The sequence below is a fragment of the Crotalus tigris genome, unplaced genomic scaffold (assembly GCF_016545835.1).
Source record: "Crotalus tigris isolate CLP2741 ecotype Arizona unplaced genomic scaffold, ASM1654583v1 scf7180000019068.10715455, whole genome shotgun sequence".
NCBI classification, from domain to species: Eukaryota; Metazoa; Chordata; class Lepidosauria; order Squamata; family Viperidae; genus Crotalus; species Crotalus tigris.
In genome coordinates, this window is record NW_024097358.1 from 4,438,241 (window position 1) to 4,462,406 (window position 24,166).

Sequence of the window (24,166 nt, forward strand, 5' to 3'; positions counted from 1 at the left end):
CCTAAAATCGTGGACCTTTGAGGTTGGACGGTGGATGCCCTGCCTGCAAAATGGGCAGAGGTACTGAGTGGTTGTGGGGCTTATGGCCCACCTTGAGGCCAAGGGGCCTAGTGGATGCCTTAGATTCGGTGGCCGCTGTTCCCTTACAAGGGTAGTCCTCAAGTTACGACCACAACCGAGCTCCAAATTGGTGTGGCTAAAGTGAGACATTTGCTTAAGCGGCCTTTGCCCCGTTTTACGACCGTTCTTGCCCGACTTGTGAAGTGAGTCCCTGCGGTTGTTAAGTCAGTAAGGTTGGCTCTTAAGGGAATCTGCTTCCCTCTTGACTTTGCTTGTCATAAGGTCACAAAAGGGGATCACGTGACCCTGGGACAGTGCAACGGTCATAAGTACGAGTCAGTTTGCCAAGAGTCTAAATTGTGGTCACGGGACCATTGGCTTTGCCGCAGTGGTCATAAGTGTGCAGGTCTGGAGAGGGTTGTGTTCAGTTCTCCTCTCCCTGCTTCTGACATGCATGAACTTTTGAATATAATTCGAACCCCAGACCCTGAGCGTGGAATCTCTGCATCTGGGCTTCTGTAGCTACAGTGCCAGAACAGGTAGTTCTTGACTTACGACTGTTAATTTAGTGACTGTTACAACAGCGCTGAAAAAAGTGACTTAACGGCCCTTCCTCGCACATACAATCCTAGGCTGTGTAAACAGAGGCATAGGATCAAAATCATGTGAAGTATTAGTGCCGCTTTATAAAGCCTTAGTGGGGCCACATCTGGAAGGCTGCATCCAGTTTTGGTCACCGCGTTACAAAAAAAGATGTTGAGAGTTTGGAAAAAGTGCAGAGAAGAGCAACTAAGATGATTAAAGGCCTGCAGACTAAAACATATGAAAAACGGTTGCAGGATTTGGGTAGGGCCAGTCTAGAGAAAAGAAGGACTAGGGCAGTGGTTCTCAACCTTTTTAATGCCACGACCCCATAATACAGTTCCCCATGTTGTGGTGACCCCCAACCACTTATATATCATCGGGTGCCAGGGGCATGGCCAAAGAAAAGGGGAAAAAATGGCGGACAGCCTTGTTTGGCGACCCCCGTGTAATGGTCGTTCGACCCCAAATGAGGTCCCGACCCACAGGTTGAGAACCACTGGACTAGGGGGAACATGATAGCAGTGTTCCAGTATTTGAGAGGTTGCCACATGGAAGAGGGGGTCAATTTATTTTCCAAAGCACCAGAAGGCAAAAGAAGAAACAATGGATGGAAACTAATCAAGGAGAGAAGCAACCTGGAATTAAGGAGAAACTTCCTAACAGGGAGGACAATTAACCAGTGGAACAGCTTGCCTCCAGAAGTTGTAGATGCTGTAACACTGGAGGTTTTTAAGAAAAGATTGGACAGCCACCTATCTGAAAGGGTATAGGATCCCCTGCTTGAGCAGAGGGTTGGACTAGAAGATCTCCAAGGTCCCTTCCAACTCTCTTCTGTCTGATTGATCTCCACAATCAAATGCTTAAAATTGGATGCTTGGCAACCAGCATCTATTTACAACGGTTGCCATCTCCCAGGGTCATCTGATCACCATTTACAACCTTCTCAGTGAGTTTCTGACAAGCAAAGTCAATAGGGAAAGACAGATTGGTTTAACGATTGCATGATTCACTAAACTCTAGTGATTCATTTAACAACCATGATTAAAAAAAAAAAGCTCGTGGGATTGGGTACAACTCAATAATTGTGGTCCCAGTTGTGACTGATCATTAAGTCAGGGACTACCTGTATTTCTTTTGCTTACAACTGAAGCCAGGTGGAACTTACCAAGCATCCTTGCACTTCTGCCTTCTGCTCCAGAGGCCGCCTCAGCTGGTCATGTTTGGAAGGCTTTGTGGTCCAATCCGTGGGGGTTGTAGGCACAAGAGAAGGTCCCACGTCTCTTAAGAGCGTGGCCAATTTTGAAGAGGCAACTGAAGAATAGCAAAAGTGCATATCTGGTCTTTAGTTGTGGAAGAAAATCAATCATTGCACATTTAGAGGTATATAGTTGATCTTCATAGGCCCACGACCTACAAAATTTGCAGATTTGTCTTTGGTTACTATATAAAAATCTAGAGTAATCGCTGCATATTTTGGAGACCAATTTTGTTTTCCCCAGAGTTCTGCAACACTAATAATTGCTGTTGTGCTGGATCCTATAGTGCAGGGGTCCTCAACCTTGGCAACTTTAAGACTTGTGGACTTCAATTCCCAACAAGCCATCTCTTGGAAGGGAAGGGAAGACATGAATATAGTATGCATCCACTTAAAATCGCTTTATTGACGTGGCAAGGTTTTTGTGTGTTGGAGGCAGGACAGTTTTTTTGACTTCAGAGGAGAATGTATGGCACAGCCCGAAGATACCTAAATCCCTAGTGAAGGTCTTAGCTTCTGGGTTGAACAGTGAAAAATATGAAGCTATAGCACAATAACAGATGCTCAGTAAGATACATGACTGCTTTGAGGAAGGACCATAAACCTGTAGTAGAACATGCTCTTGAAGACCCTTCTTCAACTCCACACCTCTTCTGTTTGAAAGGATCCAATTTGGTGGATTCTGTAGGAAAGATCTCTCTCCATCTGAAATATTGGACTGCAATTGCTAGAGAGAGCAGTAGAGTCAAAACTATTTTAACACAATATAAGATAGTGTCCTATGTTTTATCCACAGGCTTAGTTACTTTCAACCACATGCCGTTAGGAAATGGGTACATAGATCAAATTTTGGTTCAGCACCAGATCTTGTAACATCTTCAGCATTAACAGAAGACTCGTGATTATCCTGACTGGTTTAACAGAATTCCAGATGTAATTATTTTTAACTGCCTTCTCTAACCTGATGCTTCCAGGGATGTTTACGTAGCAACCTCTAAAATTCCCTCCAGGGTTGACTGTTGTAGTCTCAACATATCTTTAAAAAAAAAAGCAGCGTTGGAAAGTTGACTTCACAACCCTGTACTTCATAGTTTTGGAAGATTTCAAGATCCTACTAAGTAACTAAGGCGTGGTTTTGGAATGAGTTGAAGTTATCACAGGTTTGACTTTAAAAGGTTCCCTCCTCCAAAAAATGATTGAAAATAGTCAGTTCCAGGGCTGTCCTTAATATGCAAGCCGTTGCCCTCCATCAGACATCCTTAGAGAAGTGTCTTGTCCAGTTTTTCCCACGTTGGTCCCTTTCAGATGTTTTGTTTGCAGCCTGCCCCCTATACATCTGGTTTTTTTATCTCTGTTACCTGGTTACTATGTCTGGCATCAGCAAAAGTACTAGCCATTGAATAGCCTCATGGAGAAAGAACCCTGATATACCATTCTCTTCCATAATGAAGAATACAGTAGTGCAGTGCCCCCCAATCTTTTGGGCAGGGGTAGGCGACCTTGGCTCTTTTATGACTTCTGGACTTCCAGAATTCCTGAGCTGGCTCATACCTGGCTCAGGAATTCTGGGAGTTGAAGTCCACGAGTCATAAAAGAGCCAAGGTTGCCTACCCCTGCTTTTGGGCATTAGGGACCGGTTCCATGGAGAGAGTTTTTTTCCATGGACCGGAGGGGGTATGGTTTCAGGTGCTGCCTGCATCCCACAGGTGGGGCTTTGCTTGTTTGTACAGCCCGGTCCACGGCCCGGGGTTTGGGGACCCCTACAGTAATGCATGCGTTTTAAACCTTTCTGTTTTTATCATATTCCTATTTTGGAATCTATCAAAAAATGGGGAGGGGATATCAGGTAGCATGTAGCGGATGTATGATGGGGGCAGGGCTTCCATTTTAACGGGTGTAGATATCATCTAAAGACTTTTGTGGCATAGAATAGAGCAAAGAGTCTTCAAACTTTGACAACTTTAAGACCTGTGGACTTCAACTCCCTGAATTGCCCATGCTGGGTAGGGAATTTGGGGAGTTGAAGTCCACAAGCCTTAAAGTTGTCAAGCTTGGAGACCTTTGCATGGAGTCTGGTTATTTGAAGGACTATCTGTCTCTCATATGTCTGGTCTGGATTTGGTCTGGTAGGGTTGGCCTACTTGAGGTTCCTTCAATTGAACAATATTTATTGGGATCCTGGAACGATGGCTTCTCTATAGTAATGCCTGCCCTGTAGAATGAGGTACCCCCTGAGACCTTCACCCTACTTGTGTTTCAACAGGGCTGGAAGATCTGGCTCTTCTCCTGAGCTTTTAGAGTAAACCCCCCTTGGATTCTTTATATTTTTCCCATTCCAGTCTAGTTTGTATCATCTTGCTTTATCTTTGTCCCTTATCTAGGTCCTGATTGTATCTTTTAAAAATGTTACTTATGTGAGCTACCCAGAGTTGTTAGCAGTTGGGTGAACCTACAAATTTAATAATAAATAAATATTGATTATTATTATTTTTTTACACACATCCCCATCCTGCGCTCCTGCCATAGGAAATGATTTGATATGCTTTAAATATACCTCTTAAAGTCATATTCTAGTTCCTGAAGTTGTTGCATTTATTTATCCCTGTTTATAACCTCCCTAGAAATGCAGTAACAAAACACTTTGGGCTCCTCTTAAATTCTCAGTGTGATAAAATCCATGAAGTTAAATTTCAAGTCTTAGCTCAGCTGCAAACTTGCTCTTTTAACAGAATAACATAGTTGGAAGGGACTTTGATGGTCTTCTAGTCCAATCCCCTGCTTTTATTTTAGATCAGCTTGACTCTTCCAGTATGGGCTTCCTAATTTATATATGGGTATCTTTCATTTAGTTCGTGGCTGCCAAAGATTATTTTTTTAAAAATTCCCTTGTCTAAAAGATACAACCCTCAGGAGAAAAAGGGAGGAGGAGAAAAACTATGCAACCGTTCAAAGAGTTACAACTTTCTTATAATGATGAATCTGGAAGAAACGGTTCAAAAGAGAAAGAACATCGTTGAGGTAGACTTTGAGCCAAACCGAGGTTGCCAGGAATAAAACCACAGTAGAGAGGCCCACCTAGCCTCAGTTCTGCCGAGTCCAAGGATGGTAGATAGAACAAATTGAAAGCAGAGACTGGAGGCTAAAGCATATAAGGAACGGCTGCTGGAATTGGGTATGTCTAGTTTAACGAAGAGAAGGACCAGGGCGGACATGATAGCAGTCTTCCAATATCTCAGGGGCTGCCCCAAAGAAGAAGGAGTCAAGCTCTTCTCCAAAGTGCCTGAAGGCAGGACAAGAAGCAACGGATGGAAACTAATCAAGGAGAGAAGCAACCTAGAACTAAGGAGAAACTTCCTGATAGTGAGAACAATTAACCAGTGAAACAACCTGCCTCCAGAAGCGGTGAATGCTCCAACACTGGAGGTTTTTAAGAAGAGACTGGGCAGCTATTTGTCCGAAATGGTATAGGGTTTCCTGCCTGAGCAGAGGGTTGGACTAGATGACCTCCAAGGTCCCTTCAATATAAATATAAATCTACTGCCTCCTTTGGCTGTCAGAAGAGAGAAGAACCTTGATTTGTGTTCAGTTAGAGAAGGTTACTATAAGGATCTCTGAGCTGGTTCTTGGGGAACGATCAGGAAAATTATATGAAGATTACTTTTCAAACTGCTGCCTGAGAATGTGGACAGTTTCATTCCCGTCTGGAGGATAAAGATTGGCAGAGTAGTCCTCGATTTACAATAATTTGCTTTGTGGCTGTTCAAAGTTACAATGGCATTAAAAAGTGACTTAGGACTCTTTGTCCCACTTACGACCCCGTTGCAGCATCCCCGGGATCACGTGATCAAAATTCGGATGCTTGGCAACTGACTCGTATTCATGACGGTTGCAGTGTCCCAGTGGGGCCATGTGATCCCCCTTTTGTGAGTAAAGTCAATAGGGAAGACAGATTCACTTAACTGCAGTGATTCACTTAACAACTGTGGCATGAAAGGTCGTAAAATGGAGCAAAACTCCCTTAACAACTGTCTCATTAGCAGTAGATACGTTGGAGTCTGTTGCGGTCGTAAGTCAAAGACCACATATAATACCTTGGAAGAGGGACCGCTATTTTATGGCAAAAAGGTTTTTTTTTCCTATTGTTGTTGTTAATTGCGAAGTCGTGTCCGACCCATCGCGACCCCATGGACAACGTTCCTTTAGGTCTTCCTCTACCATCTTCTGGAGTCCATTTAAGCTCACACCTCCTGCTTCAGTGACTCCATCCAGCCATCTCATTCTCTGTCATCCCCTTCTTCTATTGCCCTCAATCTTTCCAAGCTTCTCTAGGTGGGACAATGAAACCCTGAAAATCAGCTTCCAAGGTCAACTTTCCATAGTTGATGGACTGAGAGTACAGTAGAAAGTTCATTTTTTGCCCCATTAGTGACAGTTACGTATAATTATATCCCTTTGAACTATTGACTATAATTCAGTCTAATTCTGCAGTTGAGTGGACTTTGATCTAGAAGCTTGATCATAATTCTGCTGGCCTTGATGGAACAAAAGCCATGTGTCTTCCTTCACAGATGGAAGAGTTTTGATACTTAATTTAAAAAAAAAAAACTGCAGCTGAATGGGCAAGCTACTTTGATATTCCAAACCAACTTATCTGTCAAGCCAAATGATCATCTGTAATAACAGCTTTTGTTTTGGGTTTTTGCCTGTGCCTTTCCTGTCCAAACCTTTTAAACAATCCTACAGTAAGTAAAATGTTCTCCAATCGCTGAATTCCAAGTATGAAAATTGCTTTCTTCGTGGCAATAATTGCTGGGTGGCAATCTGGTTGCCCTTCAACTGTATTGGATAAAAGTTTCCACAAACCTTGCCTACAAACCATCTTGAGTTGGATGAGATGGAAATTGAAGTCTAGAACATCTGGAACAATCTTGAGCTTAGATTTCAGAACAATAGATTTCAAATCCTGTTCAGCGCGTTGACTCTTAAAAACAGACTGAGAGGTTTCAGTGAGTTTTTAAGAATCAGCATATTGGATGGGATTGTGAACGCTGGTATGAACGAGCCTTAATTTTGAAAGGCACTCTGGCAGATTGGCAAGCAAATAAAAATCTACTCATCATATGCAGCACAGCCATCCTTGTAGGAGAGGGTTTAGTTGATCAGCTGTAACAAATTGTGATTTTATGCGAACATACTTCGCTTAATCTTTATGTATAGCAAATTGCAACATCAGTTCTTTGTTTATCCAGTGCCACCAGTAGAAGCAATATATAACATGGTTGTACAGATACTAGTGTTAGGTCCTTTTTCCTAAGATGTTTTATTGTCAGGTGGGGGGGGGGGATTTTAGACTGCCTTTCTGTAGCATAGGACCATAGTCTTGTGTCCTACAGTCAGGAAAGATAGAGAAGAAATTGTACTTCGTCCATGTCATGCCTTTAGATATTTGTAGCCTACAATCATCAGAGTCTTTTATTTTCTCAAGGTTAAACATTTTGATTTATTTTGATCACTCCTGGTTAATTTTTCAACCCTGTGGTCCTTTCTGGACTTCCTCTAACTCAGTAGGATGAGTGGGAAAGGAGAATGTTACTGTCATGGTTCCAACAGACAGAGACAACTAGAATGAGAAGAAAAATGGCTGCAGCCATGCTCATTTGTAGAGTTGACAGTTACATTTGACCTACTCTAGAAGTTTTTAGGGTTAACTGTATCTTCCGACAGAGGCAGGTTGAAAGGGGCACAACTGGAATTTAGGAACATGACTTAGGATTCTTCATTGGACTGGCCAAGTGATAAACTGGAGGACAGTTTCTAGGTATTTTACCATCCTTTCCCTCCAGAGCAGTGGTTCTCAACCTGTGGGTCGGGACCCCATTTGGGGTCGAACCACCATTTCACGGGGGTCGTCAAACAACACAGTCCGCCATTTTTTCCCCCTTTTCCTTAGCTGTGCTACTCCCTTTTATTCTATTGGCTTTTGAAAGCCAATAGAATAGACTCTCTTGAATAGAGTCTAATTCTATTGGCTTTCAAAAGCCAATAGGAATTGTCCAGGCTGTCTCTGCCCTGCTGAGCCCGCCAAAATTCCCATTCTGCAAACGGTGGTGCACCAGTTGAGTAGTCCTCGACTTACGACCGGTTGAGTAGTCCTCGACTTACGACCGGTTGGGGGTCGCGGCATTAAAAAGGTTGAGAACCACTGCTCTAAGCCATACCTTTGTTTCTTTGCCTTAGCAATATTGCAAGAACTCAGCCAGGATAGTCCATAAACTGCAGCTGGTTCAGTAGTGCATTAACTGGGGTGGGGGTGGGGGACCCAAAAATTTGAGTTCTTTATTCAGAGCATAGATCTAAAGAGCTTGAACTCAGTATGATTTCTGTCCCAATTTGGTCTCTGCTATCAAATGGTTTTTGGAATTTTAACAGTAGGAATATGCCTTCTTCTGTTTTCTAAATGAAAGCTATTACTTAATTTTGCTCCAATTCGTAGGGCAGAAGTTCAGAGCAACTGCTTAAACAAGCAAACTGAAGAGCGATCTTGAAAAACCCTTTCTGGACCAAAGCCCAGAAAACAACCAGTTAAATATCTTGGAAATTGTTGTCTCCTGGCTTAGAAGTACCTCTAAAGGTGCTTAATGCCTTCCCCATATTTTGGACATCGGTCTTCTGCTAAAGGCCAAGCTTTTTAGGGGCTGAATTGGAATTGCGATCCAAACCATCAGATTGCTCAAAATGCATCCACTTTTCCCCAAAGACAGAAGAACTAATCTAATGTAAACTAACTAATCTAAACTAATCGAGGAGAGAAGCAATCTAGAACTAAGGAGGAATTTCCTGAGAGTTAAAAAAATTAACCAGTGGAACGACTTGCTTCCATAAGTTGTGGGTGCTCCATCACTGGAGATTTGGAGATTAGAAAGCCATTTGTCTGGAACAGCATAGGCTTTCCTGCTTGAAGACCTCCAAGGTCCGTCCTTTTAACTCTGTTATTCTGTAACTTTTTCTGATCTATTTGGCAAATACATCACATTATCCAATCAATTCATGATATGATAGCAGTGTTCTAATATTAGAGGGGCTGTCACAAAGAAGAGGAAGTCAAACTATTCTCCAAAGCACCAGAAGGCAGGTCATGAAACAATGGATGGAAACTAATCAAGGAGAGAAGCAACCTGGAATTAAGGAAAAACTTCCTAACAGCGAGGACAATTAACCAGTGGAAGAGCTTGCCTCCAGAAGTTGTGGGTGCTCCATCACTGGAGATTTTTGAGAAGAGACTGGACAACCATTTGTCTGAAATGGTATAGGGCAGTGGTGGCGAACCTATGGCACGGGTGCCAGAGGCGGCACTCAGAGCCCTCTCTGTGGGCACGCGCGCTGTTGCCCCAGTCCTAGGCCTTCAGCTGGGGTTTATAAAACCTTTTTGCTTTAGGCCTCCACCGCCGTGTGCAAAAAAAAAAACAAAGGTTCAATCAGTCAATTTCAACTTCTCACGGAAAAAAAAAAAGATCCTGCAAAGTTGGAATTGATTGATTGAACTTTTTAGTCCCACCCAGTCTGCCATTACCACCGCAGCCACCCCCACCCAATGGGCCACGCCCACCCAATGGGCCACACCCACCCGGCACCCGACAATGCATAAGTGGTTTTGGGTCGCAGTTTGGGCACTTGGTCTCTAAAAGGTTCACCATCACTGGTATAGGGTCTCCTGCTTGAGCAGGGGGTTGGACTAGAAGACCTCCAAGGTCCCTTCCAACTGTTATTTTGAACCATAGAACCATGAGATCTAGTGCCATGTTGCTATTTTTCAAACAGATTTTGGACCGGGGCTACTAAAAGGTCTTTAGGGTAAAGTAACTGGTAAAATATCTTGCTCCTATGTATATTTAATCTGGATTTATTTTTTAGCGGTTTTTTATTGGTGTTATTGTTTAACATGCTTTTGGTATTTTAATTGTAATAGATGTATTTGTTTTAAATTGTAAGCCACCCAGGGTCATTGACTGAGATGCGCAGCTATAGAAATTAAGTGAATGAATGAACGAACAAATAGATAAATAAATCGGGATTGTCCTGCTGTCAATCATTGCTCCTTTGGAAAATAGAAGATGTCTATTCATGGTTTGTAAGCAGGCAGAGGCTGGAAAAAGAAAGAAAGGATTATTTTAAGCCATTTCCCAATCTGGGTATCTTGGCATTCTAGGTTTAAGCTTCAACTCATGTAGCGGGATGAGGGGTGTACCCTTAGTTTATGATTTCCTGTTTTAGGGAATTCTGATTTATCTCAGAATTTTTAGGGAAAGATTTTATGGCAAAGGTAGCTTCAGTTCAAAGGCAACCTCGCCACCCACTATTAGAATTGTCTTATGTTGCCGTTAAGGGGTGCAGTGGCTCAGCAGTTAAAGACGTTGAGATTGTCACCTGGAAGGCTGACAGCCGGGGTTTGAGACCTGAGTGTTGTGCGACGGGGTGAGCTCCTGTTCCTTGCTCCAGCTGTTGCCCAACTAGCAGTTCGAAAGCATGCAAATGTGAGTAGATAAATAGGTACCACTTCAATGGGAAGGTAACAGAATTCTGTGAATCCACCGGTGTATAGTCACACGGGCTACATGACTTTGGAAACATCTTTGGATAATGCTGGCTTCCTTGGCTAAGAAACAGACATGAGCACCACCCCTTAGAGTTGGACACAACTGGAAGGGGAAGCCTGTCCTTTTATCTTTATGTTGCTGTTGGCTAACACAGAGGTCGCCAGCCTTTAGGGCACTAGGGACCAGTTCCGTGGAGAAAGCTTTTTCCACGGATCGGAAAGTGTGTGGTTTTGTGTGCTGCCTGCATCCCATGGATGGGGCTTTGCTTGTTTGTGCGGACCAGTTGCTGGCCTGCCGCAGCCCGGTACTGGTCCACGGCCTGGGGGTTGGGGGGCCATGGGCTAGCAGGCTTGTTTAGCAGCCTCTTGTCTTTTTTCTCTTCATTTTCCGAAATTGTACCAGAAGCTGTTTGTAACCAACTCTAGCGAACTTGGCTCCTGATACAAAACCTCTTGATCTAATAGCATCCTTTTGTCTTGGTCTCGTGCAAGTCAAGAGCAACCAGGCTCAAGTTATACACATGCTTTGAAGTAAAAAAATGTTGGGAAGGCATATAATAGTGGCAGTGTGCCACTTAGCAGGGAGACTGGAATCCACATAAAAGTCTCCAGAAGCCAACACAGCTGAGGAGTTTCAAGGATAAACATTAGACACCAGAGTTGAGGGAACAAAAAGAGTTTGTAAAATGTAGACAGGAAGTGAGATGGACTTTTATTTGTTTTTGTTTTTTTAAGCTTTCTGTGCCTACATTGCTGGGTTTTGTTACGTTTTGAATGAGTCAGATTTAAGGCAAATAAAAAAACCCTGAGATACTGAAAAGGCTAACTTCAAAGTTCACTGTCATTGTTGTGGATGTGCTGTCAAGAATAGCCTACGAAATCTGTGTCAAAGCTTTTCCAACTTGGTGACTCTACATTTGCGGGGAATAAAATCTTGAATATTTGTATGTAGATAGCATGGCCATTGCTGGCTTGACAAGACAAATCTAGCAGATTGGGGAAAAGGCTATGATAGGTTTCCAGAAATTAGAATTCCAGTGTTTTGCATTTGTTCTTTTTAAAGCTGTTTTTGAGCTGTTAAAACTTACTCAGAGAATAAGTGTCCAGTGTTGCTGTCAGAATAAATAAACCCCCATCTTAGGACCACACAATACATTTCAGTTAAGTTAATTTATTCCTCGTGCCTAAATACAAGAATCTAACTGACTAACGGTCAGTCCTAAATTGGCTCTAGAGACAGAGTTCAAGAGAGATTGGACTTGGAATGTAACAACTCCAGGCTAGTTCCTCTCTTGCCTTCTCCTCCCCACCCCGGTTCTACCTGTCTTTCTACTGCATTCTGTGAGTGTGTGTATATCCATGTGCTGCTTGGCTGAACATTCATAGAAGTTGTTTTTCAAGGTGGATCTTTGCTATGGACATCAAAGGCAAGACTAAAGAGGAAATAGCAATAGCACTTATAGACTGCTCCACAGTGGTTCACAGCCCTCTCTGAATGATTTACAGAGTCAGCATATTGCCCCCAACAAACTGGATCCTCATTTTACTGACTTTGGAAGGATGGAAGGTTGAGTCAACCTTGAGCCCCATCAGGATCGAACTCCAGACAATGGGCAGAGTTAGCTTGCAATACTGCATTCTAACCACTGTGCTACCAGGGCTCCGTCCATAGAGTTAAGTGAACCACCTCATTCAGAATCAGTCAGAAAATAAGTTCACTTGAGTAAACTCTGGTTACCATTGGCCTTTACTGCTGTTCTCCACAGCCAAAATATTCCCCTAATATTATCCTGACTTTACTTTTCCCCTCAAATATAGCATTAGCCTGAGGATTACAGATCCACACCTGAAGCAAAATGTATACTGTAGTTAGCTACTCATCGCTCTTTTAAATCAGCCAATTAATTGTTCTGTTAGATCCATATAAATATCTGTGTCACTCTCCAGCTACACTGAAGGAAATATAATGTGTGATATAGTCAACCAAAGAGGCTGTTTGTTGTTAGAAGAAAAGATTGTACTGGTTAATTCTGAAGTTGCAGTAACACAATCGAATGCATATTCTCTACCCTGTTTTTAATGATTCAGCCTCACTGATTAATTGGTTCTAACTAATCACAGTACTTTAGTGATTATTCTAGCGGGCCTAATGTTTCCTTTCATAGAGAAATATAACAGGAAGTTGTGTGAGTAAGTGATAAAGAAAGTTACATCAATAAATCTGAGGCCATTTAAGAAATAAGTGAGAGTAAGGGCTGTTGGGAATTAGTAACAATTTTATATTTTTAGTGATTTTTTTTAATGTATTTTTTCTGTTTTAAAGAACAATGAATCAAAAGCAAGAAACTAATAAACATTTATGTAGCATTTTAGAAGAGAAACATCTGGTACACATAAATCATTATTATTAATAATATTGGTTAAATTTATTGGCCACTCAAGTCTTGTAATATTAATAACCATTACTTAACCATCACTATGAATTACTATAGCAATAATAAATAGTAAGTGGCCAAACTAGTAGAATAGTAAACCCCAAAACCTATGTCCTGAGGGCAACCGAAGACATAATTCCACTTCTATCCTTTAGTTATAAACTGGAATCTTTTGTGCCTTTGTAAACAACATCCCATTAAAAGAGATCTTCTGTATGAAATATTGAGAAAAGGAGAAAAGCCAACATTTATACGATACGATTTTATACGATATAAATGTGACAAAGAGCTGAAAGTTATGTTTCTGCCCCAAAGCAAAGAATCTTGCTGCAATGTTTATCAACTGCTCACCCTCAAATATTTAACAATTAAAAGTGGGTCCAGCCTTTAACGATTTTTGGAAAAAAAACCCACTGAACAATGGAGTTCTCTTTTTGAGGAATAAATATTACTGTCCGAACTCTGGCCCACGGGTTCTTAAATGGTAGACTATGTATTTTTGTAGAGGATTTGGACATTTTTCAAAGTTGGGTTTTGAAAGTCAGTTGTTGAGTCCGGGCAACTGCTTGGACCAGTCTCTGCAGTTTCCTTGGCAAGATTTCTAGAAGAAGTTCGCCATTACCTTCTTCCTAGGACTGAGGAAAAAAATGACTGGTTCAAGGTCACCCAGTTGACTTTGGGTCTAATATGGGACTAGAAGTCCCAGAATCTAGCTGGATGCCTTCACCATTACACCAAACTGGTCACCATACAGTCTGTATATGCCACTTATATGTGTAGAAAAGTCAGGATACCCCTGAAGATCAATTCCCATTTCATTTCATTCCTATGTTCTGTGTCAAGAGTCCCCAACCCTCGGTCCATGGACCAGCACCGATCCGTGCCAGAAACCAATCCATGCAAACAAGCGAAGCCCCTTCCGCAGGATGAAGGCAGCACGCAAAACCACGCCCCCTCCGGTCCGCAGAAAAACCTCTCTCCACGGAACCGGTCCCTGGTGCCCAAACAGTTGGGGACCTCTGTTGTGCGTTATATACCCTTACGTTGTATGTTGCTTTATTACCAAGGGATGCTCACCCCCAAAATGCAGATGGCCAAGAGATGGCGGCAAAGAGCTGCAGACTCCTTAACTCTCTGCTGCCATCTAGTGGTTATCTGGAAAGTTCTCAGCCAGTTAGAGCAGAGGTGTCTCTTGCCTTTTGCTCACCCACACGGGGAACAATCCTCTTACGGGGAACAATCCAGGCTAGAGCTAAGTCCTGATCGTGCTAAAGGTTTCATGAACTGCCCTCCCTTCCCAAACCTCCTAATTCTAACACCAATTCCTTTCTTAAGCAATATAAAATCTATTTCTCTTCGGCATCTGGTTAGATAAAGGCTATTATCTTGCTAAACAGTGGGAGGGTTGATGTACAAGGGGAGAACCAACAAAGAGGATTTTGCTGCTTGGCGCCAACTCTGGCCTGTTGGTGGGGTTGTGTTACAGCCAGCACTTTGGCAGTAGTTTGTTTTCTTCCTGAAGCAAACCAACAGTGTGGGGATTGTTGTGCATGCGTGGGGATTGTTGTGCAGCAGGGGTGAGCAGACGCTCCTCTGTCCCTCCTTTGTTCCTGGATCTCAGGGCCGGTGGGGGCTGATGAGTGGGCCTCTGCCCTTCCCTCTTTCTTTTCCCTTTGGGTCCTGCAGCCGGTGAGAAGAATTGCCAATGCAGCCTCAGGAAAACAACAGCTACGGGGAGAATAACCTGGCTGCCGAGATTGCCACCGAATTTGGCTGAGGCTGCGGGTGCCCTAATTGTCCGCTTTCCTTTTTTCTAGCTGATTCCAAGTGGAATTACTATCCGAGCGGAATTCCTCTTTGTGTCGAAAGGATACAGCTCGCCACAGAGGGCAGGTAGCGAGCCTTGTCCGTGCTTGAATAAAAGGGCCACATTTTGTTTTCCAGCTTTGCAAGGAATCAGTGCTTGTCTTTGCCAGCCGCCTTTTCTGCAACGATTGGGCGGGGGAAATGTCAATCAAACGGTGACAATGCAGAGCCCCTCCTCCAAATTTATATTCCCAAAGAGGAGTCTTCCATTGCCAAGCGTTGATTGGCAGTTCCACCACACTCTCCTCCCTTCCTGCAGTTTCCAGTGTCGCTGATACAAAGGGACATCAGCTGTCTTTGCCTCTTCCTGCACACACTATTCAGTCACAATGGGAAGGGTGGAGAGAACCTTATTCTCCAGCCCAGCCCCCCAAGAGGGTGAGACTGGAATTCCTAAAATAACATAAACTGGGAATCCTGAGCCTGGAAATTCTAAAACTTCACAAAGAGGTTGTGAAGACACAAATATTTGTGTCTTTTGCCTAATGACATTGACGCACAGGATACGATCTTGGCTTCTGTTGCACAAGATGGCGGGCAATAGTTCCTTTCTAATATCAGGAACAACATAATTTAAAAGAAGCAGGTGCTTCATCCTTCAGGGTTGTTAAAATTTCCCCAAACAAACCAGATCAAAGTATGCTCCTGATGGATGTTTATTGAAATGTTGATCCCAATGAGATTGGTGTAGTTTCTCCCCCCCATCCCCACCCCAAACTCTGCCCTTTGAGGCTTTCTTCCTTCTGAGATCTGATAGGCGCCTGTTTTCCTGCTTTCCCAAAAGCTTTAAACCAGTGGTTCTCAACCTTTTTAATGCCTTTCAAAAGCCAATAGAACCTTTCAAAAGCCAATAGAATAAAGGGAGTAGCACAGCTAAGGAAAAGGGGAGGAAAAATTGCGGACTGCGTTGTTTGGCGACCCCCGTGAAATGGTCGTTCGACCCCAAATGGGGTCCCGACCCACAGGTTGAAAACCATTGCTTTAAACACCTAGTTTTTCCAACAAATCATGGGTTGGTATAAGCTTAGAAGCTCTGCAGTTTGTAGAGTTCTTGGTTTGTTTTCTTGCAAATGCTTCATTATCCAACTAGGTAATACCTTCGTTTTTATAAACGAAGAGCAGAGTCTACCATCATCTAGAACTGATGATATTACCTAGTTGGGCCATGAAACGTCCGCAAGGAAAAACAGCCAAGCTCAGAGAGCACCAAGGACCTCACAGTTGCACCCTGAGCTAAAAAAAAAAAAAATCATTTCTGTTGGTGCTGTACAATTTGTTGGGTATGTGGAGGTGTGTTGTGCTTGGGAACTAGGAAGGGTTTATTTGCTCGTTTGTTTTTAATTCATTTGGGGAGTTTTGGGGTGGTTTTTATGCTTTTTGCTATTTTTATTGTTTTGTGCTTATGAGCCACTCTGGCCCACGCAAATCTTTTTAAATAAATAAACAATGAGATGATTTAGTAAGCATGGGCCTCCTTATTAAAAACATTATTTTTGAAGGAAGCCTTCTTAAGACTACTCTAAGCAAAAGTGAAAAAAGGAGCTTGCCACTGTAAAAATGGAATAAAATCCCAATTTTGGAAAAGGCATTTTAGTTACATCTTTGGACTCTGAGCTGTTTTTTTTCTTTCTTTCTTTCTTTCTTTCTTTCTTTCTTTCTTTCTTTCTTTCTTTCTTTCTTTCTTTCTTTCTTTCTTCCTCCCTCCCTCCCTCTTTCTTTCTTTCTTTCTTTCTTTCTTTCTTTCTTTCTTTCTTTCTTTCTTTCTTTCTTTCTTTCTTTCTTTCTTTCTTTCTTAGAATGAAATTCCAACCTTTGCTTGGGAGGCTTCCCACTTACTGTTTGAGTGTAGTGGTGGGTGCTGCAGTTGTATTGTTAAGCAATTGTATCATTATTATTGTTATGTCATACTAATCAGGAAATGGCTGCTTGCTGTTTGTAACAAAACACTTTTTAAAAGCACCGAGCCATCGGAAAATTTCCTCTCCTTTTTAAACCCTTTGCAATTCTTTTCATCTTTGGGGATAAACAATATGCCGCAAACATGTTGCTGGTCCTTGATCATTTCCTAGCAATTTTATATTTAGTTTAGCCTTTTCCCAAAAGAGTTTAGCAGTTTGTCCAAAGCTTCATGTTTAATGGGGTGGGTGAACCAGATCTTCCCAGTCTTGTCTGAAACTGTAGCTCTTGCATCACATATTCTTGGAATTGTGGGAATAAAATCAAAGGAAGACCCCTTAGGGACTGTCTAGACTAGTTTTCAAGTTGGAGAAATGAACAGGTATGAACACGAGATACCTTGTTTTGGGATTATTGTTTAGAAGGAAAGAATGGAATGGAATGGAATCCAGGCTTATAAATAAAAATAGTCCTCTTTTCTTTTAATTAATCCTACAGGAAGTCTTTTATCTATAGAAGATTTGGGCACTTTTTCTCTTGAAGGCTTTTAGGCCCAATTCATACTTCTGGTTACTGTCTATAAAGGTTTGTGTTTTTCAAACTTGGCAACTTTAAGATGTCTGGCCTTCAATTCCCAGTGATGGCTAGGGGATTATGGGAGTTGAAGCCTACATATCTTAAAATTGCAAGTTTGAAAAGCACTGGACTGACTATGCAGGCAGAGTAGGATGCCTTAAGGACCCCTGGATCCAAGCAGAATCCGTTCCTCCTGTTAAGATCAAAAGAAGGCCCATTCAAGACAAGGAAAGATAGTTCAGAGAAGACAAGTCCTTGGCCATGACCATCTATTGAAGCTTTGCCCATGTGAAGGGTGTGGAGCTGACCTTGGCCAACTGTTAAGAAGGAATTTTGAGAAAGGATTAAACAGTGCTGAGAAAGAAGGAAACCTGAGAAAGAAACTTAAAGGCAATCCTGCCTTGATTTTGTTCAGAAGGGACAGAGAAAGAAACCTGGACAGATTCTCAAGATGGATGGTAACCTTGCAAAGTAGACTGAGTCACAAAGCAGCCATGACAGGAATCCCAAGCATTGTTTTTGCGTAGAATAATAGAATCTTACTTATTTATTCAGTTTCTTTCCTGATCAACTCAAAGCGGCAAAGAGCCATGGTAGCACAGTGGTTAGAATGCAGTATCACAGGCTAACTCTGCCCACTGACAGGAGTTCGATCCTGACTGGGTCAAGATTGACTCAGTCTTCCATCCGTTTGAGGCTGGTAAAATAAACATCCAGATTGTTGGGGGCGATAGGCTGACTCTGTAAACCGCTGAGAGAGGGCTGTAAAGCACTATGAAGCGGTATATAAGTCTAAGTGCTACTCTATTGCAGGCTAACTCTGCCCACTGACAGGAGTTCGATCTTGACCAGCTCAAGGTTGACTCAGCCTTCCATCCTTCCAAGGTCAGTAAAATGAGGACCCAGATAGTTGGGGGCAAATATGCTGACTCTGTCAACAGCTTAGAGAGGGCTGTAAAGCACTGTGAAGTAGTATATATACATCTAAGGGCTAGTGCTAGTACTAGTGCTATTCATAATCTGATGTGCCCACTTCCTATTTTCTCACAACAAAAACCTTGTGATGTAGGTTGAGCTTGAGAGAGAGGGACTGATTCAAAATCATCTAGCTGACTTTCGTCCCTAAGGACAGGCTAGAATGTAGAGTCTCCCAGGTTTAGCCTAGCGCCTTTGCTGCTACACCCAAGCAGCTCTCAATTTTGGTGTCTACCCTGAACCTTCACTTGAACAGCGCTTCCCATTGTCCATTGATCTCTATGCTCTTTGAGTAGTTATTTTTAACTGGACATTTATTGATGGATCGTTCTTTCTCTTTGACTGACAGATTGATGAACTCCCGGAGGGAGCTGTGAAGCCTCCAGCAAATAAATACCCCATTTTCTTTTTTGGGACTCATGAAACGTAAGTGAGCAAATTCTGTAGACCTTTTTAAGAGGTTCTGACGTTTAAGCTTATTTGTGTGTTTATTTATTAAGATTTATTTGCCACCCATCCCATTGCGAAGCATATTAGGGTGTGCAAAACAATTTTGAATGCAAGAAGTCCTCAGTTTATGATGGGTTGTTTGCAAACTATTCGAAGTTAGAAGGAACCACCTCAGCAATACTTGGAAACAAAATTCCAAAGTGCTTACAGGATTTATGACCGTTTGCTGCATCCTACAATCACATGACTGTTTAATGATGTTTTGCTGAAGAACCAGCATTGACTTCTAGTTTTCAGCAAAACCAGCCCGTAGCAGACAATTGGATAATTGATTTTGCTTAACAGACATGGCATCTGCTTAATAACCAGTGCAACAATGGTTGCAAAATCGGGTCACACAGCTAACCTGCTTTACAACCGTCATGACTTATGATCATAATTGAGTCATAAGCCAAGAAGCCCTTGTACGTTTTTGCACATCCTGAAAGTGGCTCTTCTGATATTATTGCAAATGTTCTGGTCCTTGGTCTCAGAAGGCATTCAAGGGTCTAACAGAGCTCAGGATTATTATCTATCTATCTATCCATCCATTGTGCCCACAGTTAAAAATGACAATAAAGGCTATCTGTCTATCAGAGATTGCAACAGCTGCTTTGAATGCAAATGAGCTTGAAACCGTTCACATTCAGAAATATTTTGCAGATCTGCATACTTAATGAAGGTTTCTTCTTTGCTGTGATCTCAGACCGGATTGCAACTGCATCAGGAGTTCATGCTTTTTGCTGCTTTCTAAGTCAGCGGCCCCTAACTTTCTGGGCACCAGGGACCAGTTCCGTGGAGAGACATTTTTCCATGGACCGGAGGGGGGTGTGATTTTGTGTAGTGCTTGCCATCCGGTGGATGGGACTCTGCTTGTTTGCGTGGCCCGTTTGCTGGCATGCCTTGGACCACCACTACCAGTCCACAGACCGGAAGTCGGGGACCCCTGTTCTAAGTATTAGGAGGAAGGGATATGATTATTAGCTATGTAATTTGTCCCTTGAATAATCTTTTTCTTAAGGGTTATCAGGTGACTTCTCTTCCCAAATGGAGGAGGTTTTAACGACCTGTTTCCTGCCATTGCAGTATTTTCCGCTTTGCATTTTTATGGTAACATAGGAAAAGCAATAATAATAATAATCCCAAAACAACTGGAGCACCACTTGAACACAATTGGCATTGACAAATTCGCTATTAGTCAGTTGCAAAAGGCGGCCTTATTAGGAACTGCTTCCATCCTGCAACGATACCTGTAATACCATCAAACATCCTCATCTGCCTATCCCAGGTCCTGGGTAAGGACTCGATAGGTAGACAAAATGCCAAATCCAGTCTGAACATCTGGCTGACTGTGCGATGATCGATAATGATGATGATGATAATGCAAGGAAACCCATAATTATAGCCCTTCTGTTCCCTTCCCCATCTGAAAAGACAAAGAGCAATTAAGAGAGTATGCATTAATTCAGCAGGTCAGACCTTTAGATCCAGGAAATTTAATACATTGCGGGGGCGGGGGGGAGTGGAGAATTGAATGAGGCTTTAAAAAACAGTGTGGAAGGATATCGGTCATCCCCATTACTTAAGGGGAAAGCGTGCATTTGCAAACCATCTGATTGCATCCGATGACGTGAGCTGCCAGTCAGCAAAGCTTACGCTTTTTCGTAAGAGGCCTTAGAGAAGATGCTATCAGACTCTTGATTTTTGCCACCGCAGAAGAAAGACTCTCTTCTTCTCAAAGTGCAGCAGTTCAGAATGTGAAAGCAGCCCTCGCATAGCCTGTCACAACAACACCTTGCAGCTAAAGGAAAAGGTCAAAGACAGGATCGTCCCTCAGCACAGCATCAACACACCGTTCTGCCTTTTTACGGGCGGCCGAGGGCTTCGCTGCGCTTCTCTGCCTGCGGAGTCACGGCTGTTTCCTTGGCAGCTGTTGAGGAGACACTTTCATATAGGACTTGATTGGCAAAAACGGACCGTGCCTCATGAGTCACCAGACAAACACTCCTCACCAATCACGACACCATCGAGATTAAACATTGTAGCTGCCGTAGGCTTCCTCGGCCTGATCAGGCGCCAGATGTGGAGCCCTTCCGGGATTCTCAGCAATGGCTGCCAAAGCAGGAGGATTCTGGGTGTTGAAGTCCTCACAGCTGGACGTTGATCTCAAAAGTGGGGTGTTTCTCAGCCGCTCCTTCTGAAGACGCAGCCTTCTAAGATCTCATATAACCAGACAGAAAGGTTCACAGGCCATGTGGAGGAAACCAAGATTCCATAGAATTCTGTCGTTGTGAGGTGCCTTCTGCTTTTGCAGCCTGCCTTTGAGCTGCAGCTGGAACCGATTCAGCAGAAGGTATGATTTCAAACAACCTGCAAGATGCCAAGAAAGCCAGCTTGGTGTTGTTGTGAAGGCGTCGGGCTAGAAACTGGGAGACTATGAGTTCTAGTTCTACCTGAGGCATGAAGCCAGCTGGGTCACCTTGGGCCAGTCACCTCTTCCCAGTCCTATGAAGGAGGCAATGGCAAACCACTTCTCAAAAAGCTTGCCAAGAAGACCTCAGGGATTTCTCCAGGCAGTCCCTGAGATTTGGACATGATTGAATACAAGAGAGAGTAAAAATATCCCAAACAATTCATAAGAAGCCAAGAATAAGTTTTAGTGAATGATCCTGAGTGGGGGGGGAAGGGGGGGAGGAAGCAACAACAGTAAGCAAGAGTGCAGAACTTGGAGCTCTCCAGATGTGGCTTCTCTGCAGCTCCCACTCTCCTTAACTTCATGTGATCATAAATCAGTACGCCAGATCCTGGTTTCCTTTGGATGACGAGAAACCAGCTGGACTGCGTGCCAGAAGCTTGGAGAAAAATCTATATATACAACCAGGTCGCATTTCGACAATCATTCTAAAAAATGCATAAAGAGGAGATGTTTCTGAAAATGCAGAGATTGCCGTTCTCTTCGCTGGTGAAGAACTGCAGGAGAAGGGCAGGGGGTCAGCAAAATGTGCTGTGTCTTCCTAGCCAAAGTGATGACATGAACGCAATGCTTGTGTGATGGAACGAACAGTGTGTTGCCGTAAAGTTGGCAAGTGCCTTCTATCTCTTCACCACAGGAGGGCAGGTCCTGCTAAACTTTTAACCGCAAGGCAACTGCTGTTGTTTACAGGAAAAGAAACCGTGAACAACACAACTACAACCTTTATATTCAGGAAATGCATTTCTCTCTGTTAATGTTGATGAGAGCACAGTTTGACAATGAGAGCATTTGTAGCCCTCCTGGCTAACAGCTAAGATGTCAGCCATTCAGCCTGGTGGCGGCAGAGAAATGAACTAGCCGCAAAGTAGAGTGTGGCCAAACGATGCCACAGGAGCTAGTGTACCAAAGTGGGGGAAAGCTGATACTTGAATGGGGGAAAAACAACAACGGCAGATGTTATATTTTTCCTCTGAAGGCCACCAAGGGGCTCATCTTTCAAAGCTCTAATCACAGATTTAAGTGATGAGGTGGCGTTCACACACCATGGTTTGATGTGGTATCTGAACCGAGCCACAGCTAGCCTAGGCAACAAAAGGGGATTTATATCTGCCATTTTTCTCTAGTTAATGAATAACACATGTCTGTAGAAGATACGGATTATAATAATTTGCTCTATCATTTGATTCTATCCTTTTTTTTCTCAACTACAGGGCATTTCTGGGGCCTAAAGACCTCTTCCCTTACAAAGAATATAAAGATAAGTTTGGAAAATCAAACAAACGAAAAGGGTTTAATGAAGGCCTGTGGGAAATCGAAAACAACCCCGGGGTCAAGTTTAGTGGATACCAGGTAAAAATGGACTTCCTTTTTTTTAAACCCCTCCCCACCACCACCTTTTCCTTTTTGTCAATATGTGATAGTAAGGACAGAAAGCAAGACTTACGTGGCCAGAACCTTTGGGGTTTGAGCTGTTGTCTTGTGAGATTTTTGCCTAAGCAAGTGTGGGTTAAAAAGACACAAAGATGATTAAATAGGATTTTATACAACTGGAGAAAGGATCTTACCAGACATGTTGCTATCTACCACCCGCTGTGTATGGAGCATGATTGAGTTGTGATATAAGAGGAAGCACACACCTCTTCAAGTTGCGTCATTGATATAAAGGTTGTCCTCAACTTAGTGACTGTTTGAAATTACTACGGCAGTGGGAAAAAAAGGGATTTATGATCATTTCTCACACTTTTGCAATATCCCCGTGGTCACATGATCAAAAATCGGACACTTGGCAACTGGCCTATTCTATATATATATATATGCATAAACTGTGTGCACTATAAAGGAGACTCCCATCGACCAGTTTTAAGCCCTGATGATGTCGGCAGTTGGCCGACGAAAGCTTGGCACTAGATTAAACGTTTTTAGTTTTAAATCTTTCCTGGTGTTTGTGTTTGTTTGTTTTTATAATATGACTATACCCAGGAATCATGTTTTTAGCGAAATTAGTGATAGATAGATAGATAGATAGATAGATAGATAGATAGGTTTTATAAAGATAGGAAACGGATGGGATCAGTAGGGGTGTAGGAAGAGGTAAACGTAGGGGAATTGGGAATGGGTACAGTGATGGGGTTACCCCCCCAGCAAAAAATCCACGCTTAACAAGCAAGTTACCATCCGGGTACCAAAATCAAATAAACATCACTTATATAATACTAAGCAATTATAATAAACTGAGTTAACAATAACCATAAGAATAAAAGATAGTAAATAAATATTCATTAGCAACTGGCCTGTCGTTATGATGGTGGCAGTGTTCCAGGGTCATGTGATCCTGGACTGTTACCAAGCAAAACCTAGTTGAGGTCTAATTATTGGCTTTATTTCCAAGGCTATTCAGCAACAGAGCTCCTCAGAAACTGAAGGTGAAGGAGGAAACACGGCAGATGCTAGCAGTGAGGAAGAAGGGGATCGGGTAGAAGAAGATGGAAAAGGCAAAAGGAAGAACGAAAAAGCGGGCTCAAAACGGAAAAAATCTTACACTTCAAAGGTAACGCATGAGGTTCTCAGTGATGACCCTGGAGCGGTTTTGATTCATAGCAGGAGTCTCCAACCGTGGCAACTTGACGACTTTATGGACTTCTGCTCCCAGAATTCCTCAACCAGCCATGCTGGGAGTTGAAGTCCACAAGTCTTAAAGTTGTCAAGGTTGGAGACTCCTGATCTATAGAATGTTTCCTTAACTGCAGTTAAGTCAAGGATGAGTTTTTTAAAAAATCTGCTTTCGAGAATTGTTCTTCAACTTGCTGAGGTGTGTAATTTTTCCCTGTGGCTATAGAAAAAAAATAAAGAAAACACACTCAGGGTTAAGGTTGGCCACAACACAATCCTAATTCATCCTAATCTTCATTTCTGTAGAACACACAATTATTCATGGATTCTTAACCTCAGGAAATAGTAAGCGC

General features: G+C 42.7%; 1 protein-coding gene across 1 annotated transcript in view; it reads left to right on the plus strand.

Annotated features, from left to right (window-relative positions):
- Positions 1–24,166, plus strand: part of HDGFL3 (HDGF like 3) — a 28,688-nt gene that overhangs the window by 884 nt on the left and 3,638 nt on the right. Inside the window, exons 2-4 of the mRNA XM_039358819.1 lie at positions 18,591–18,667; positions 22,415–22,553; positions 23,593–23,751. Of these exons, the coding sequence (XP_039214753.1) occupies positions 18,591–18,667; positions 22,415–22,553; positions 23,593–23,751 (375 nt within the window). The remainder of the gene's footprint in view (positions 1–18,590; positions 18,668–22,414; positions 22,554–23,592; positions 23,752–24,166) is intronic.